General features: G+C 33.8%; 1 protein-coding gene across 1 annotated transcript in view; it reads left to right on the forward strand.

The window, feature by feature from the left end:
• Positions 1–1,745: 1,745 nt before the first annotated feature.
• The window catches only part of LOC133582374 (cysteine-rich secretory protein LCCL domain-containing 1-like), a 40,769-nt gene continuing 21,990 nt past the window's right edge, over positions 1,746–20,524 (forward strand). The window contains exons 1-2 of the mRNA XM_061936532.2: positions 1,746–2,150; positions 18,624–18,742. Coding sequence (XP_061792516.2) covers positions 1,848–2,150; positions 18,624–18,742 — 422 coding nt within the window. The 5' untranslated portion in view covers positions 1,746–1,847. The remainder of the gene's footprint in view (positions 2,151–18,623; positions 18,743–20,524) is intronic.

Here is a 20,524-nt window from a genome sequence, read left to right on the forward strand (position 1 = left end):
TTTTATTGATATTAAATAAATTGATATTATTAAACAATTATATAACATTGTATAAAAATATTTAAAAAGTAATTATAATAAAGTCTAATCGAACACAACGCAAACTCGGATAAGCGGACAAAGATGGATGGATGAAAAAAATAAAATAAAATGAATATGTATTTGTATATAAATTATTACTATTATTTATCTAATCAACCAAGACCCGACTTCAGATAAGCGGAAGAAGATAAATGGATGAAAAGAATATCAAAAAATACAATACAAATAAATTAGCATATGCATTTCAAATATATGTATTAATAGTAAATCATATTATTAATAATAAAATAATAATATTAAAATTGAATAGAAATGTATATATATATATATATATATATATATATATATATATATATATATATATATATATATATATATATATATATATATACATTCAAGTATAATCAACTTTGGCCCAACTTTAAATAAGCGGAAGAAGATGGATGGATGAAAAACTTTTTTTTTTAAATAAAATAAAAATGAATATGTATGTAATTTATTACTATTTATTCATATTAAATAATAATAATACTATTACAACAATTATATACAATTGTATAGAAATATTTTAAAAAAAAAGAAAAGTTTAATTAACCATGACCTGACTATAGAATGAGATGGATGGATTTTTATTTTTTTTTAATAATATAAAAATAAATTAGTATATACATTTCAAATATTTGTATTTATAGTAAATCATATTAATAATACTAAAATAATTATATAAAATTGAATATTAAAATAATTACATACAATTGAATATACATACATATACATATATATACATACATACATACATACATACATACATACATACATACATACATATATATATATATATATATATATATATATATATATAGAAAAGTCTAATCAACTTCGGCCCGACTTCAGATAAGCAGAAGAAGATGGATGGAAATAAATATGTAAAAAATAAATATTAATATGAAATATTAATATTTATTATCAATATTAAATCATGTTGATAATATTAAAACAATTATATAAAATCGTATAGAAATATTTTTTTAAATGATAATAAAGTCTAATCAACTACGACCCGACTTCGGATAAGCGGAAGATGGTTGGATGGAAACAATATTTATACAAATAAGATACAAATAAATATGTATATACATTATGAATATCTATTACTAATATTAAATAATACTTATATTATTAAAACAATTATAACATTTTATAGAAATAAAAAAATTTAAAAAATGATAATAATGTTTAAGCAACCACAACCCAACTTCGGATAAGTGGAAGAAGATGGATGGATGAAAAAAAGAAGAAAAAAAGAATAAAATAAAAATCTTAAAATAATTATATAAAATTGAATAGAAATATATATATATTTTTAAAAAAAGAGTCTAATCAACTTCGGCCTGACTTCGGATAAGTGGAAGAAGATGGATGATCTTTTTTTTTTTTTTTTATTAAATAAAAATGAATATGTATTTGTATATAAATTATTACTATTTATTAATATCAAAAATATATATAATATTACAACAACTATATAGAAATATAAAATAATATAATAATAATCAAGTCTAATCAAGCAAAAATGTAATGACCCTCTGCAGAATTTCTGGGGACCTCTAGAGGTTGTTAACCCCTTGTTGATGACCTTTGACCTAAAGCAGAACAATTAGCTAAGTTCCAAAAAAGTTGAGGTAAAGCCGAGGTAGGACAATATCAACAATGTAACAATATTTCCCAACACGCTACAATACGACCAATACAAAAAAGCAATTGTGAAATGAAAAATAAGATTAGTGAAAAATATTGATGTCATCATGCAGAATGTGTCTTTTCTCTTCACAGACCAGCAAGAATATTCTCCTACTCACAACATGAAGCCTCCTCCACGCTGGTTTGGAACAGCAAGTTTGTGCTTGTTTTGGCTCCAAACTGTCCTCAGCAACTCCACACACCTGGAGTCCCTTCTGGACCAGTACCGGGACAAGGATGAGCAGTGGTGGACGGCCAGGACCAGAGGAAAGAGAGCCATCAGTGAGGGGGACAAGCACCTCATCTTAGACCTGCACAACAAGCTGAGGGGTCAGGTCCACCCCCCGGCCTCCAACATGGAGTACATGGTCAGTGCAACTTCTTCTCACTGGAAAAATCTGCAATAATACAAGTGTGACCCGGTCCTGATGTCAACTGTCCAATATAAACTCCCATTCAAGCACTCCTTTACAACCTGCCAGGCTATACAGTATGTGGACTCAAATTACTGCCCAAACTCCACTAACTCAAAAAAATGTTTCACAAACTCAAAAATGTTTCACAAACTCCAACAAATGTTTCACAAACTCAAAACAATGTTTCATAAATTCAAAAAAATGTTTCACAAACTCAAAATGTTTTCACAAACATAAAAATGTTTCACAAACACAAAAAATGTTTTCACAAACTCAAACATTTTTCACAAAAATTTAAAAAAATGTTTCACAAACTCAAAAAAATGTTTCACAAACACAAAAAAATGTTTCACAAATTCAAAAAAATGTTTCACAAACTCAAAATGTTTTCACAAACATAAAAATGTTTCACAAACACAAAAAATGTTTTCACAAACTCAAACATTTTTCACGAAAATTTAAAAAAAATGTTTCACAAGCTCAAATTTTTTTCACAAACTCAAACATTTTTCACAAATTAAAAAAAATGTTTCACAAATTTTAAGAAATGTTTCACAAACTCAAAACATTTTTTCAAAAATTAAAAAAAAAAGTGTCAAACTCAAAAAAATGTTTAACAAACTCAAAGAAATGTTTTCACAAACTCAAAAAAATGTTTCACAAACTCAAAGAAATGTTTTCACAAACTCAAAAAAATGTTTCACATACTCCAATTTTTATTTTTACAAACTCAAAAAATGTTTTACAAACTCAAGAAAATGTTTCACAAACTTAAAAAAATGTTTCACAAACTTAAAAAAATGTTTCACAAACTCAAAATTTTTTCACAAATTCAAAACATGTTTCACAAACTCCACATTTGTTTTACAAACTCAAAAAAATGTCACAAACTCAAAAAAATGTTTCACAAACTCAAACATTTTTCACCAAAATAAAAAAAGGGTTTCACAAATTCAAAATGTTTCGCAAACTCAAATATTTTACACAAATATTATAATGCTTTTTTTCACAAATTCAAAGAAGTGTTTCACAACCTCAAAAACGTTTCACAAACTAAAAAAACGTTTTACAAACTCAAAAAATGTTTTCAATGAACTTAAAAAAATGTTTCACAAACTAAAATAAATGTTTCTATGAACTTACATTTTTTTTCATAAACTTAAAAAAATGTTTCACAAACTGATTTTTTTTTTCCCAAACCACTTTTTTTTTAAACTCAACAAAATGTTTCACAAATTAAAAAAAATGTTTCAAACTCAAAAAAATTTCACAAATTAAAAAAAAAAGTTTCACAAACTTAAAACAATGTTTCACAAACTCAAATTTATTTTTTTTAATTTAAAAAAAAAAGTTTCACAAACTCAAAAATATTTCACAAATTAAAAAAAATGTTTTACAAACTCAAAAATGTTTCACAAACTCCAAATGTTTTTACTAACTCAAAAAATGTCTGACAAACTCGAAAATGTTTTGCTAACTCAAAAAATGTTTCACAAACTCAAAAAAATATATTTTGACAAACTCAAAAATGTTTCACTAACTCCAATTTTTTAATAACTAAAAAAAATGTTTCACAAACTCCCTTTTTTTTTTTCAAAACTCAAAAATGTTTCACAAATTCAAAACATGTTTCACAAACTCCACATTTGTGTGACAAACTCCACATTTGTTTTACAAACTCAAAAAAATGTTTCACAAATTCAAAAAAATGTTTCACAAACTCAATTTTTTTTTTCACAAATTCAAAAAAATGTTTCACAAACTAAACATGTTTTTACAAACTCTAAAATAATTCACAAACTCAAACATGTTTCACAAAAATGAGGAAAAAAAGTTTAACAAATTCAAAATGTTTCGCAAACTCAAATATTTTTCACAAAAATTAAAATGTTTTTTTCACAAATTCAAAGAAATGTTTCACAAGCTCAAAAATGTTTCACAAACTAAAAAAAACCTTTCACAAATTCAAAAAAGGGTTTCACAAACTCTATTTTTTTTTACAAACTTAAAAAAATGTTTCACAAACTCAAAAAAATGTTTCTATGAACTTAATTTTTTTTCACAAACTTAAAAAAATGTTTCACAAACCACTTTTTTTTTACTCAAATTTTTTTTTCACAAATTCAAAAAAATGTTTTACAAACTCAAAGAAACGTTTCACAAACTCAAAAAAAGGTTTAATTTTTTTTTTAAATGTTTGTAAAAATGTTTCACAAACTCAAAAATGTTTCACAAATTAAAAAAAATGTTTTACAATCTCAAAAATGTTTCACAAACTCCAAATGCTTTTACTAACTCAAAAATTGTTTGACAAACTCCAAAATGTTTTGCTAACTCAAAAAATGTTTCACAAACTCAAACAAATGTTTTCACAAACTCAAAAATGTTTCACAAACTCCAAATGTTTTTACTAACTCAAAAAATGTCTGACAAACTCGAAAATGTTTTGCTAACTCAAAAAATGTTTCACAAACTCAAAAAAATATATTTTGACAAACTCAAAAATGTTTCACTAACTCCAATTTTTTAATAACTAAAAAAAATGTTTCACAAACTCCCTTTTTTTTTTTCAAAACTCAAAAATGTTTCACAAATTCAAAACATGTTTCACAAACTCCACATTTGTGTGACAAACTCCACATTTGTTTTACAAACTCAAAAAAATGTTTCACAAATTCAAAAAAATGTTTCACAAACTCAATTTTTTTTTTCACAAATTCAAAAAAATGTTTCACAAACTAAACATGTTTTTACAAACTCTAAAATAATTCACAAACTCAAACATGTTTCACAAAAATGAGGGAAAAAAGTTTAACAAATTCAAAATGTTTCGCAAACTCAAATATTTTTCACAAAAATTAAAATGTTTTTTTCACAAATTCAAAGAAATGTTTCACAAGCTCAAAAATGTTTCACAAACTAAAAAAAACCTTTCACAAATTCAAAAAAGGGTTTCACAAACTCTATTTTTTTTACAAACTTAAAAAAATGTTTCACAAACTCAAAAAAATGTTTCTATGAACTTAATTTTTTTTCACAAACTTAAAAAAATGTTTCACAAACCACTTTTTTTTTACTCAAATTTTTTTTTCACAAATTCAAAAAAATGTTTTACAAACTCAAAAAAACGTTTCACAAACTCAAAAAAAGGTTTAATTTTTTTTTTAAATGTTTGTAAAAATGTTTCACAAACTCAAAAATGTTTCACAAATTAAAAAAAATGTTTTACAATCTCAAAAATGTTTCACAAACTCCAAATGCTTTTACTAACTCAAAAATTGTTTGACAAACTCCAAAATGTTTTGCTAACTCAAAAAATGTTTCACAAACTCAAACAAATGTTTTCACAAACTCAAAAATGTTTCACAAACTCCAAATGTTTTTACTAACTCAAAAAATGTCTGACAAACTCGAAAATGTTTTGCTAACTCAAAAAATGTTTCACAAACTCAAAAAAATATATTTTGACAAACTCAAAAATGTTTCACTAACTCCAATTTTTTAATAACTAAAAAAAATGTTTCACAAACTCCCTTTTTTTTTTTCAAAACTCAAAAATGTTTCACAAATTCAAAACATGTTTCACAAACTCCACATTTGTGTGACAAACTCCACATTTGTTTTACAAACTCAAAAAAATGTTTCACAAATTCAAAAAAATGTTTCACAAACTCAATTTTTTTTTTCACAAATTCAAAAAAATGTTTCACAAACTAAACATGTTTTTACAAACTCTAAAATAATTCACAAACTCAAACATGTTTCACAAAAATGAGGAAAAAAAGTTTAACAAATTCAAAATGTTTCGCAAACTCAAATATTTTTCACAAAAATTAAAATGTTTTTTTCACAAATTCAAAGAAATGTTTCACAAGCTCAAAAATGTTTCACAAACTAAAAAAAACCTTTCACAAATTCAAAAAAGGGTTTCACAAACTCTATTTTTTTTACAAACTTAAAAAAATGTTTCACAAACTCAAAAAAATGTTTCTATGAACTTAATTTTTTTTCACAAACTTAAAAAAATGTTTCACAAACCACTTTTTTTTTACTCAAATTTTTTTTTCACAAATTCAAAAAAATGTTTTACAAACTCAAAGAAACGTTTCACAAACTCAAAAAAAGGTTTAATTTTTTTTTTAAATGTTTGTAAAAATGTTTCACAAACTCAAAAATGTTTCACAAATTAAAAAAAATGTTTTACAATCTCAAAAATGTTTCACAAACTCCAAATGCTTTTACTAACTCAAAAATTGTTTGACAAACTCCAAAATGTTTTGCTAACTCAAAAAATGTTTCACAAACTCAAACAAATGTTTTCACAAACTCAAAAATGTTTCACAAACTCCAAATGTTTTTACTAACTCAAAAAATGTCTGACAAACTCGAAAATGTTTTGCTAACTCAAAAAATGTTTCACAAACTCAAAAAAATATATTTTGACAAACTCAAAAATGTTTCACTAACTCCAATTTTTTAATAACTAAAAAAAATGTTTCACAAACTCCCTTTTTTTTTTTCAAAACTCAAAAATGTTTCACAAATTCAAAACATGTTTCACAAACTCCACATTTGTGTGACAAACTCCACATTTGTTTTACAAACTCAAAAAAATGTTTCACAAATTCAAAAAAATGTTTCACAAACTCAATTTTTTTTTTCACAAATTCAAAAAAATGTTTCACAAACTAAACATGTTTTTACAAACTCTAAAATAATTCACAAACTCAAACATGTTTCACAAAAATGAGGAAAAAAAGTTTAACAAATTCAAAATGTTTCGCAAACTCAAATATTTTTCACAAAAATTAAAATGTTTTTTTCACAAATTCAAAGAAATGTTTCACAAGCTCAAAAATGTTTCACAAACTAAAAAAAACCTTTCACAAATTCAAAAAAGGGTTTCACAAACTCTATTTTTTTTACAAACTTAAAAAAATGTTTCACAAACTCAAAAAAATGTTTCTATGAACTTAATTTTTTTTCACAAACTTAAAAAAATGTTTCACAAACCACTTTTTTTTTACTCAAATTTTTTTTTCACAAATTCAAAAAAATGTTTTACAAACTCAAAGAAACGTTTCACAAACTCAAAAAAAGGTTTAATTTTTTTTTTAAATGTTTGTAAAAATGTTTCACAAACTCAAAAATGTTTCACAAATTAAAAAAAATGTTTTACAATCTCAAAAATGTTTCACAAACTCCAAATGCTTTTACTAACTCAAAAATTGTTTGACAAACTCCAAAATGTTTTGCTAACTCAAAAAATGTTTCACAAACTCAAACAAATGTTTTCACAAACTCAAAAATGTTTCACAAACTCCAAATGTTTTTACTAACTCAAAAAATGTCTGACAAACTCGAAAATGTTTTGCTAACTCAAAAAATGTTTCACAAACTCAAAAAAATATATTTTGACAAACTCAAAAATGTTTCACTAACTCCAATTTTTTAATAACTAAAAAAAATGTTTCACAAACTCCCTTTTTTTTTTTCAAAACTCAAAAATGTTTCACAAATTCAAAACATGTTTCACAAACTCCACATTTGTGTGACAAACTCCACATTTGTTTTACAAACTCAAAAAAATGTTTCACAAATTCAAAAAAATGTTTCACAAACTCAATTTTTTTTTTCACAAATTCAAAAAAATGTTTCACAAACTAAACATGTTTTTACAAACTCTAAAATAATTCACAAACTCAAACATGTTTCACAAAAATGAGGAAAAAAAGTTTAACAAATTCAAAATGTTTCGCAAACTCAAATATTTTTCACAAAAATTAAAATGTTTTTTTCACAAATTCAAAGAAATGTTTCACAAGCTCAAAAATGTTTCACAAACTAAAAAAAACCTTTCACAAATTCAAAAAAGGGTTTCACAAACTCTATTTTTTTTACAAACTTAAAAAAATGTTTCACAAACTCAAAAAAATGTTTCTATGAACTTAATTTTTTTTCACAAACTTAAAAAAATGTTTCACAAACCACTTTTTTTTTACTCAAATTTTTTTTTCACAAATTCAAAAAAATGTTTTACAAACTCAAAGAAACGTTTCACAAACTCAAAAAAAGGTTTAATTTTTTTTTTAAATGTTTGTAAAAATGTTTCACAAACTCAAAAATGTTTCACAAATTAAAAAAAATGTTTTACAATCTCAAAAATGTTTCACAAACTCCAAATGCTTTTACTAACTCAAAAATTGTTTGACAAACTCCAAAATGTTTTGCTAACTCAAAAAATGTTTCACAAACTCAAACAAATGTTTCACAAACTCAAAAATGTTTCACAAACTCCAATTTTTGTAATAACTCAAAAAAATGTTTCACAAACTCAAAGAAATGTTTTACAAACTCAAAAATGTTTCACAAATACAAAAAAAAGTGTTTGCGAAACTTTTTTTTTTATTTGTAAAACTTTTTTTTTTACTTTGAAAGATTATTGTGAGTTGTGTTGTGTTAGAAGAAGTGAGAATGTGCACAGCATGTTTGTTCTGACTCATTTGGCCAAATCTAAACCTTTCAATTCAATGAGATTCTATTGAGATCTTCATTGACATTTCAGGGCTTTTTGCTTGACTTTCATGAAAATGACTGACATTGGTATTTGTTAATCCTTTTCACTGGTGAGTGCAGTAAGTGACAAGTACGTTGGCTGGTGTGCATGCAGAAGGTCATAACACAACTTACACAATGCACTAAACATTAGCAACACAGCTATGAAAAGTCATGGCTGGATTTTGATGAAACTTTCAGGAAATGTCCAAAAAGGGACAAGAAACAAGTGATCAGATTTTGGGGATGATGCGGATCACAGTCACCATGTTGTGCAGCCGTTTTGGGGAAGCGTTTTGCACGCAGGCTAGCATTGCTAACTGTGTTGTGTGCTTGATTGTGGGAGAAAAGACCAGACAATCCAGGCTCATGGCTCCACTCCAGCCTGCCTTAGTTTGTTAGTTCCATTAAAGCCACGGATGTTGACATGTTAGCTCTGTATTGTATTCATTCTCGTCCAATCTGCTAACACATTATAGTTCAATCATTTTAGAACATTGTGGACGTAAAGAAACAGGTTCATCATTTGTAAATGTTAGCTATTTTCATTTTCTTTGCTTGTTGGACATGATGGATTACTGACAGCTTCTTCAGTAACCTTGTTGATACTTTTCATATCAATCAATTGGGGTCTTGAAATAGCATTTTTTCACCATTTTAACTATTTCTTCTCTCGTCACATCCGTGAGGAACATTGAGTGAAATTGTTCTTGAAGTCCTCAATGGACTCTGGCTCTGGAATCCTTTCCTCAAGTTTTGGTCCAATATTGACAAAGTCATCATTGAAGCTTCCTTCACGTTGTCCTTGTTTACGTTTTCCTCCGAGGCATCTTAGTGCCATTTCTAATAACAAAGAGTTGGCGGGCTGCCGAGGGTGGAGTCGGCTCTCTTGGTTGCTTTGTTGGGTCCACTCCTGTCTCTGGCCATACCCCCCCCCCCCCCCTCCCCCAGCAGACCATGGCGTGGAACACCACCACAGTGTGTGTGGGTGTTATAGTGATGTTTTTGTTTGGTTGGTTGATTTTTATTTGTTGTTGTTGTTGTTTTACTTTTGTGGCTGTGTGTAGAAGTCGCTGGTTGCATCAGCTCTGCTCTTTTAATGTTTTTAATGTCCTTTATGTTTACCGTATTTTTCCGACTATAAGTCGCAGTTTTTTTCATAGTTTGGCCGGGCTCCAGTGCGACTTATATATGTTTTTTTCCTTCTTTATTATGCATTTTCGGCAGGTGCGACTTATACTCCGGTGCGACTTATACTCCGAAAAATACGGTACTCAAAATGTTCTCACAAACTTAAAAATGTTTCACAAACGCAAACATTTTTTTCACAAACTCAAACATTTTCACAAAAATTCCAAAAAATGTTTCACAAATTTTAAGAAATGTTTCACAAACTCAAATAAATGTTTCACAAACTCAAAAAAATGTTTCACAAACTCAAGAAAATGTTTCACAAACTTAAAAAAACGTTTCACAAACTTGAAAAAAATGTTTCACAAACTTAAAAAATGTTTCACAAACTCAAAAAAAATGTTTCACAAACTCAAAAATGTTTCACAAATTCAAAACATGTTTCACAAACTCCACATTTGTTTTACAAACTAAAAAAAAGTTTCACAATCTCAAAAAATGTTTCACAAACTCAAACATGTTTCACAAACTCAGAAAATATTTTCACAAACTCAAATTTTTTTTCACAAATACATTTTTTTATTTTTTTTTACAAACTCTAAAATAATTCACAAACTTAAACATTTTTAACAAAAATAAAATATGTTTTTCACAAACTCAAAAAATGTTTCACAAACTCAAAAAAATGTTTCACAAACTACATTTTTTTTACAAACTCAAATTGTTTTCTCACAAACTACATTTTTTTTTACAAACTCAATATTTTTTTTACAAACGCAAATTTTTTTTCCACAAATTTCAAAAAAGGTTTCACAAACTTAAAAATATGTTTGACAAACTCAAAAATGTTTCACAAATTCAAAACATGTTTGACAAACTCAAAAAAATGTTTCACAAACTCAAAAATGTTTCAAATTCAAAACATGTTTGACAAACTCCACATTTGTTTTACAAACTCAAAAAAAATTTTCACAAACTAAATTTTTTTTTTCACAAACTCAAAAAAATGTTTCACAAACTAATTTTTTTTCACAAATTCAAAAAAATGTTTCACAAACTCAAAATATTTTTACAAACTCTAAAATAATTCACAAACTCAAACATTTTTCATTAAATTAAAAAAAAAGTTTCACAAATTCAAAATGTTTCGCAAACTCAAATATTTTACACAAAGTGTGTGTAGAAGTGGCTGGTTGCATCAGCTCTGCTCTTTTAATGTTTTTAATGTCCTTTTTGTTCTTTGATGTTTCCCTCTTACGCACATGTTTATGTGTGCTATGGCTATGAGGTTTTTTTCCCCATCCTTGGCCTCAGTCTGGACCCCCTCTCCTGGGGCCCAAGCTTAGACTTAGACCCCTCTCCCAGTGTTTACCTGTTTCTGCTTCTGGTAACTGGTCTCGAGGGCCATACAATGAAAGAAAAGAAGGTCCTGGAGCTGCCTCGGAGTTGGAACAAGTTGATGCCAGGTCATAAATCCTGCATCTCACCTGCGTAGTAGAAGGTTGTGGCACCCAGCTGGGAAGTTGGTAACCACGTGTGACCGACTCCATACAACGCCACTTGGCCCTCAACAAATGGAGCGTAGCTTACCACCATCGCAACATGGCTAGGAAGTGTTGTTTTGGTTTTAAACCTGAGGAGTATTCTGAATTTAGCAGCTCAAAGAGAGCGCGGTGGGGTAGTGGTTAGCATGTAGGCCACACACATCTTTAGCGCCGCCCTGGTGGCTCCCTGGAGCTTTTTTCCAAAATGTATGAAGATTGGTTGGCTGGATAATTCCTGTACGCATAGCAATTTTCTTAGAATAACACACAACTCACATAATGTGTTTTCTGTTGTGAATGTGTCCGGGGTAGATATGCATTCTACTGAGGTGGCAAATCATGATGCGTTTAGTCGATCGCAGCATCAAGCAAACAATCTGAAAATTCCCGTCGTATCAATTCCTAGATATGGTCGAAACTATTTAAAGTGCACTACGTATAATAAACGCAACATTATTAATATTTCTACTACGGATAATTTAAACAAAAACTCGTCAAAACAGCCCAATACTTATAATATGGGCTTTTTAAACATAAGATCATTGTCTCCCAAAACGTTATTAGTTAATGAGGTCATTAGAGACAACAATCTTAACGTCATTGGTCTTAGCGAAACCTGGCTCAAACCAGACGAATTTTTTGCGCTAAATGAGGCATCTCCTCCTAACTATACAAATGCGCATATTGCCCGTCCCCTTAAAAGGGGTGGGGGGGTCGCATTAATATACAATGAAAACTTTAACCTTACCCCTAACCTAAATAATAAATACAAATCGTTTGAGGTGCTTACTATGAGGTCTGTCGCACCGCTGCCTCTCGATATGGCTGTTATCTACCGCCCCCCAGGGCCCTACTCGGACTTTATTAATGAATTCTCAGAGTTCGTTGCTGATCTAGTGACGCACGCAGACAATATAATCATAATGGGGGACTTTAATATCCATATGAATACCCCATCGGACCCTCAGTGCGTGGCGCTCCAGACTATAATTGATAGCTGTGGTCTTACACAAATAATAAATGAACCTACGCATCGCAACGGCAATACGATAGATCTAGTGCTGGTCAGGGGTGTCACCACCTCCAAAGTTATGGTACTCCCGTATACTAAAGTAATGTCCGATCATTACCTTATAAAATTCGAAGTTCTGACTCATTGTCAACAAACTAATAATAATAATAACTGCTATAGCAGCCGCAACATTAATGCCGCCACAACGATGACTCTTGCTGACCTACTGCCTTCGGTAATGGCACCATTCCCAAATTATGTCGGCTCTATTGATAACCTCACTAACAACTTTGACAATGCCCTGCGCAAAACCATTGATAGTATAGCACCGCTAAAACAAAAAAGGGCCCCTAAAAGGCGCACCCCATGGTTTACAGAGGAAACCAGAGCTCATAAATTATCATGTAGAAAGTTGGAACGCAAATGGCGCGCGACCAAGCTTGAGGTTTTCCATCAAGCATGGAGTGATAGTTTAATATCGTATAAACGCATGCTTACCTTAGCTAAAGCTAAATATTACTCAAATCTCATCCGCCTCAACAAAAACGACCCTAAATTTTTGTTTAGTACAGTAGCATCGCTAACCCAACAAGGGACTCCTCCCAATAGCTCCACCCACTCGGCAGATGACTTTATGAATTTCTTTAATAAGAAAATTGAACTCATTAAAAAGGAGATTAAAGACAACGCATCCCAGCTACAACTGGGTTCTATGAACACAGATACAACTGTATCTACGACGGATACTGCAATACAAAATAGTCTCTCTCTTTTTGATGAAATAACATTAGAGGAACTATTACAGCGTGTACGTGGGATAAAACAAACAACATGTTTACTTGACCCACTTCCTGGGAAACTTATCAAGGAGCTTTTTGTATTATTAGGTCCATCAGTGCTAAATATTATAAACTTATCACTTTCCTCTGGCACTGTTCCCCTAGCATTCAAGAAAGCGGTTATTCATCCTCTGCTCAAAAGACCTAACCTTGATCCTGACCTCATGGTAAACTACCGACCGGTGTCCCACCTTCCCTTTATTTCGAAAATCCTCGAAAAAATTGTCGCACAGCAGCTAAATGAACACTTAGTGTCTAACAATCTCTGTGAACCTTTTCAATCCGGTTTCAGGGCAAATCACTCTACAGAGACAGCCCTCGCAAAAATGACTAATGATCTACTGCTGACGATGGATTCTGATGCGTCATCTATGTTGCTGCTTCTTGATCTTAGCGCTGCTTTCGATACCGTCGATCATAATATTTTATTAGAGCGTATCAAAACACGTATTGGTATGTCAGACTTAGCCTTGTCGTGGTTTAACTCTTATCTTACTGACAGGATGCAATGCGTCTCCCATAATAATGTGACCTCTGACTATGTTAAGGTAACGTGCGGAGTTCCTCAGGGTTCGGTTCTTGGCCCTGCACTCTTTAGTATTTACATGCTGCCGCTAGGCGACATCATACGCAAATACGGTGTTAGCTTTCATTGCTATGCTGATGACACCCAACTCTACATGCCCCTAAGGCTGACCAACACGCCGGATTGTAGTCAGCTGGAGGCGTGTCTTAATGAAATTAAACATTGGATGTCCGCTAACTTCTTGCAACTCAACGCCAAGAAAACGGAAATGCTGATTATCGGTCCTGCTAAACACCGACATTTATTTAATAATACCACCTTAACATTTGACAACCAAACAATTACACAAGGCGAATCAGTAAAGAATCTGGGTATTATCTTCGACCCAACTCTCTCGTTTGAATCACGCATTAAGAGTGTTACTAAAACGGCCTTCTTTCATCTCCGTAATATCGCTAAAATTCGTTCTATTTTATCCACTAGCGACGCTGAGATCATTATTCATGCGTTCGTTACGTCTCGTCTCGACTACTGTAACGTATTATTTTCGGGTCTCCCTATGTCTAGCATTAAAAAATTACAGTTGGTACAAAATGCGGCTGCTAGACTTTTGACAAGAACAAGAAAGTTTGATCATATTACGCCTATACTGGCTCACCTGCACTGGCTTCCTGTGCACTTAAGAAGTGACTTTAAGGTTTTACTACTTACGTATAAAATACTACACGGTCTAGCTCCGTCCTATCTTGTCGATTGCATTGTACCATATGTCCCGGCAAGAAATCTGCGTTCAAAGAACTCCGGCTTATTAGTGATTCCCAGAGCCCAAAAAAAGTCTGCGGGCTATAGAGCGTTTTCTATTCGGGCTCCAGTACTATGGAATGCCCTCCCGGTAACAGTTAGAGATGCTACCTCAGTAGAAACATTTAAGTCCCATCTTAAAACTCATTTGTATACTCTAGCCTTTAAATAGCCCCCCTGTTGGACCAGTTGATCTGCCGTTTCTTTTCTTTTCTCCTCTGCTCCCCTTTTCCTTGAGGGGGGGGGGGGGGGGGGGGGCACAGGTCCGGTGGCCATGGATGAAGTGCTGGCTGTCCAGAGTCGGGACCCGGGGTGGACCGCTCGCCTGTGCATCGGCTGGGAACATCTCTACGCTGCTGACCCGTCTCCGCTCGGGATGGTGTCCTGCTGGCCCCACTATGGACTGGACTCTTACTATTATGTTGGATCCACTATGGACTGGACTCTCACAATATTATGTCAGACCCACTCGACATCCATTGCTTTCGGTCTCCCCTAGAGGGGGGGGGGTTACCCACATATGCGGTCCTCTCCAAGGTTTCTCATAGTCATTCACATCGACGTCCCACTGGGGTGAGTTTTTCCTTGCCCGTATGTGGGCTTTGTACCGAGGATGTCGTTGTGGCTTGTGCAGCCCTTTGAGACACTTGTGATTTAGGGCTATATAAATAAAGATTGATTGATTGATTGATTGATGGTTAAAAAAACATATGTTTTGTTTTCAAATGTTTGTGTAGGAGGACAAACACGACACAAACCTTCCTAATTGTTAGAAAGTCCACTGTTTAATGTTTTTGTTTATGCTTAACTGATGACACTATTTGGCCAGCGCCGCTTTGTCCCACTAATTTCGGCGGTACTTGAACTCACCGTAGTTGTGTGGACCGTGACACAACAGTTTGTTTACATGTACAACTTTCTCCAACGCTGCCACAGAAAGACGTGTTTTATAACACTCCTTCTCTGTCTCATTTTGTCCACCAAACGTTTTATACTGTGCGTGAACGCACAAAAGTGAGTTTTGTTGATGTTATTGAGTTGTGTGGAGTGCTAATCAGGCATGTTTGGTCAGTGCATGAGTGCAAGCTAATCCATGCTTACATGCTATTTAGGCTAGCTGTATGTACATATTGCATCATAGTTTCCTTTACTCATGTCCTCTGTGTATTTAATTTATATTTGCATGTCTCATGACACATTATCTGTATGTAATATTGGCTGCATTTCTCATAGTTGTTGGTGCGCCATGTTGTTCCAGACCACACCAAACGCTCCCCAGCTTGCCAAAGATTGTACAAACGTAATAAATCTGCAGTTTCCTTTAACCTGAACACACACATCTATACATCTGGTCATTCTAAGTCAGTCATTTCCAGGAGTTATCTCATCCTCTGAGAGGTTTTACAAATGTTTTCCAATGTTGTAAAAATGTGTAGAATATTACATTTCAATTGTTCTGACAACTAAGTTTTGCATCAGCCTGCGACACATTGTCATTTTGATAGTAGGCTAATATAGACACTTACATCACGTGTTGCCTTTATTATAACACTTATATAAGACTTTTAAAGTCATTTTGATAGTAGGCTAATATAGACACTTACATCATGTGTTGCCTTCATTATAACACTTATATAAGACTTTTAAAGTAATTGTGATAGTAGGCTAATATAACTAATATAGACACTTACATCATGTGTTGCCTTCATTATAACACTTATATATATATATATATATATATATATATATATATATATATATATATATATATATATATATATATAGAGGGGGGGGGGGGGTTACCCACATATGCGGTCCTCTCCAAGGTTTCTCATAGTCATTCACATCGACGTCCCACTGGGGTGAGTTTTTCCTTGCCCTTATGTGGGCTCTGTACCGAGGATGTCGTTGTGGCTTGTGCAGCCCTTTGAGACACTTGTGATTTAGGGCTATATAAATAAACATTGATTGATTGATATAAGACTTTTAAAGTAATTTTGATAGTAGGCTAATATAGTTAATATAGACACTTACATCATGTGTTGTCTTCATTATAACACTTATATAAGACTTTTAAAGTCATTTTGATAGTAGGCTAATATAACTAATATAGACACTTACATCGTGTGTTGTCTTCATTATAATACTTGTATAAGACTTTTAAAGTAATTTTGATAGTAGGCTACGATAACTAATATAGACACATCATGTGTTGCGTCATTATCACACTTATATAAGAATTTTAAAGTCATTTTGATAGTAGGCTAATATAGCTAATATAGACACTTACATCATGTGTTGTCTTCATTATAACAGTTATATAAGACTTTTAAAGTCATTTTGATAGAAGGCTAATATAGACACTTACATCATGTGTTGTCTTCATTATAACACTTATATAAGACTTTTAAAGTCATTTTGATAGTAGGCTAACATAGGGGGAAGGGGGGTGCACTGTCCACTTTGGCCGCCAGATGGCAGTCGAGTCTTGAATACCTTAAAATGTATTTTGTGGAAATTCCAACCTTGACCACGTCGCCGGTTGCTGTGTAGAGTGGCGCTTTCCATCATTTTCAGCGGACTGCATTGCGAAATGATGAACCTCCCCTCGTCCTCTCTCGCAAGATCAACCCAGGAACGGGGCCATTTGAATGCCTTCCCTACTGTAGATCGTATCCCCATCACCTGCAGTTTTTTACTATTTAGAATGCACAGAAAAGGGAAAGGACACACATGGTTAATTGATCTGCTTTAAGTTGCAAGCAAAAATTGGAGTTTGGTCTGAGGGTGTCCCGATGGGCACAGCTTTGCCCATCCTCCCGTGAAAGTGGGGCCTCAAGAATTCAACTTGCCACCCTTCCACGTAGAGGACAGGGTTTCAATGTCCGATGATTCGACTGTGAGGGCAATAGTTAAATCAGACTCCTCTCATTCCATATTTGGTTTGTACACCATTTTGTCCGTAGTTTTCCCCAATGTGAATACATCCATCCAGCCATCCATCCGTCCATTTACCGCCGCTTATCCGAGTCCGGGTCGCGGGGGCAGCAGTCTAAGCAGAGATGCCCAGACGATTCGACTGTGAGGGCAATAGTTAAATCAGACTCCTCTCATTCCATATTTGGTTTGTACACCATTTTGTCCGTAGTTTTCCCCAATGTGAATACATCCATCCAGCCATCCATCCGTCCATTTACCGCCGCTTATCCGAGTCCGGGTCGCGGGGACAGCAGTCTAAGCAGAGATGCCCAGACTTCCCTGTCCCCGGCCACCTCCTCTAGTTCTACAGGGGTGGATACCGAGGCGTTCCTCGGCCAGCTGTGAGACATAGTCCCTCCAACGTGTCCAAGGTCTGCCCACGAGGTCTCCTCCCAGCTGGACATGCCCGAAACACCTCACCAGGGAGGCGTCCAGGAGGCATCCATAGTAGATACCCGAGACATCTCAGCTGGCTCCTCTCGACGTGAAGGAGCAGCGGCTCTACTCTGAGTCTCTCCCGGATGATCGAGCTCCTTACCCTATCTCTGAGGGTGATCGCAGACATCCTGCGGAGGAAACTCATTTCTGCCGACGGTATTCGCGACCTTGTCCTTTCGGTCATTACCCAAAGTTCATGACCATAGGTGAGGGTAGGAACGTAGACCGAAATCTAAATCGAGAGCTGAGCCAGAATTCTTCCCCACAACAGACGGTGCAGTGATGCAGACACTGCACCAATCCGTCTGTCAATCTCGCGTTCTATTCTTCACACCCATTTTTTCAACCTTTATAACCTTAAAACACAAATCCAACAGCTTTCCAATCGAATAAATGATCAGATATTAAGAAGGGATATCCAGTAAAAACTAAATGTACTGTACAGGTTAGTAGCCAAATGTTGTATAGCAAGAAAACATCCCTTGTTTGAAGAACTGTACCAAGGATTTGCATTATTCTATTGCATGAACTGACTGATGGTTTCTGCCTGTTTTTGTCATTTTTAAGTGCTAGCCATCTGTCCTTGTGTGTTCTCACCAGGTGTGGGATTACGAGTTGGAAAGAAGCGCCGAGCACTGGGCTCATACCTGTCGATGGGAACACGGGCCGAGTTACATGCTGACTCAAATAGGCCAAAACCTCGGAGCACACTGGGGCAGGTTGGTATACAGAAGTCTGAAAGGGAGAACTAATCATGAGTACATGAAAGTCCATGTTCAAGGAAACTTCCGGGGAACTCTCTCATCCATCCCTCAATTATCTACTGTTGAATGGACCGATGACCAATAATCCGATGACCACAGATCTGTTTAAAAAAAAAAGAAAAATATCCGTACATGAAAAATAACTGCAAAAGGAACTTACCATTTGTTTCAAAATAAAACAAGCAGTATATTGATTTTTACCAAGCTACGCTATCCATTTGTTCTACAGTACAGAAGACTTCAGGGCGCAGTATCAGTCCCTTTTCATTAGCGAGTGTGGCCATCATTGTTTTAGATATAGGCAGTGTGTCTGAGGTCTTTGGATGGACTTCTGTTGGATTCTGTCCCACCCATTCCTCCATACCTGAAGCAGCTGTGTCCATGTCCTGGCCATGTCGCCTACAGTACGTGTCTCCAAAGCTCATCCTACTGGTACTCTAAAGGATTCAGGTCAGGGGAGAGTGCAGGCCAATGCCTGGTGTTGATGCTGCCACTTGAAGAAATGCACTGGTAAAGGTTCTGAGTTCTGAGTGGTCGAGCAGGAATGACAGCAGACGACCACGTTGTGCTGGGCGTTAACCTTCTCCAGACATGCTCTTCAGGACTGTCACCCAGAACCTTGACTCATCACTGAAGGCGACCTCTCTGTGTTGAGGCCGCTGGAACCATATCTGTCGATTATGGCGGGGCTTCTGGTAGTTAAACCATAGTCAAGCAGTCTTTGTGCGGTATCATTGAAGAGCCGTGGGTTCCCACACGCCACCCGTGTTTATGCCGCAGTGTGGGTCGGTGAACGGACTCAATCCCTGCAGGTGACTCCGGCCTGACCTTCCTTGTGTTGGTGATTCTTAAGACTCCCTGATCCAGGTCTGTCATCTGCAGAGTTGTGAATGGTGCCTGTCTCATTTTGCTTTGACCTTTTCTTAGCAGCCAGTATCAAGACTAAGAAAAGTCTTAGTCTTCGGAAGTAGTTGACAACTTCAATAACTGCTCTGTAAATATTGGACCAAAATGGGATGAAGGATTCCAGACCCAGTGTCATGTGCAGCTCATTAAAATCATGTGGAAATCAATGGAGCATGTGCAGATATTTTGGTCTCCTTTAAGTTCTTGGTAACATGCATCTCGGAGGACCTTACATGGACTGTCAACACTTCAGCACTGGTCAAAAAGGCACAGCAAAGACACCACTTCCTGCGTGTGCTGCGGAGGAACCAACTTGCAGAGATATCTTTTTTATCGGGTCACCAGTGCTGATGTACTGCATGGTTTGCTGCCTGCTCTGCTGTAGACAAGAAGACCGTGACCAGGACAGCGGAGAAGATTATCGGCCGCCCTCTGCCCTACCTAGAGGACATTGGTCAAACTTGCTGCCTCGGCAGAGTCATGAAAATACCGGCAGACAGCTCTCACTCTGGTCAGCATTTGTTCCACCTGCTGCCTTTAGGGAAAAGAGCAGGACAAACAGAGTTAAAAAAAAACATTTTTACCCATGGGCTATTATGAACAGTGTTCGTAAATAGAAAAAGTTTGTATATTGAATCAAATTTGTCCATAAGAAACAATGTAAACATTAATAATGGGTTCCGGCCTCCACATTTTAGTAAAGGTTTGTACACTGTGAACACAATATAAAGTGTTAAATAGTACTTTATATCAAACAGACATAACAAAGGTCATGGATCAATGTTTTATTTAATAAAAAAGGCAAAACAACAAGCTGAACTGTACTCCTCC

Source organism: Nerophis lumbriciformis, linkage group LG03 (assembly GCF_033978685.3).
Source record: "Nerophis lumbriciformis linkage group LG03, RoL_Nlum_v2.1, whole genome shotgun sequence".
NCBI lineage: Eukaryota > Metazoa > Chordata > Actinopteri > Syngnathiformes > Syngnathidae > Nerophis > Nerophis lumbriciformis.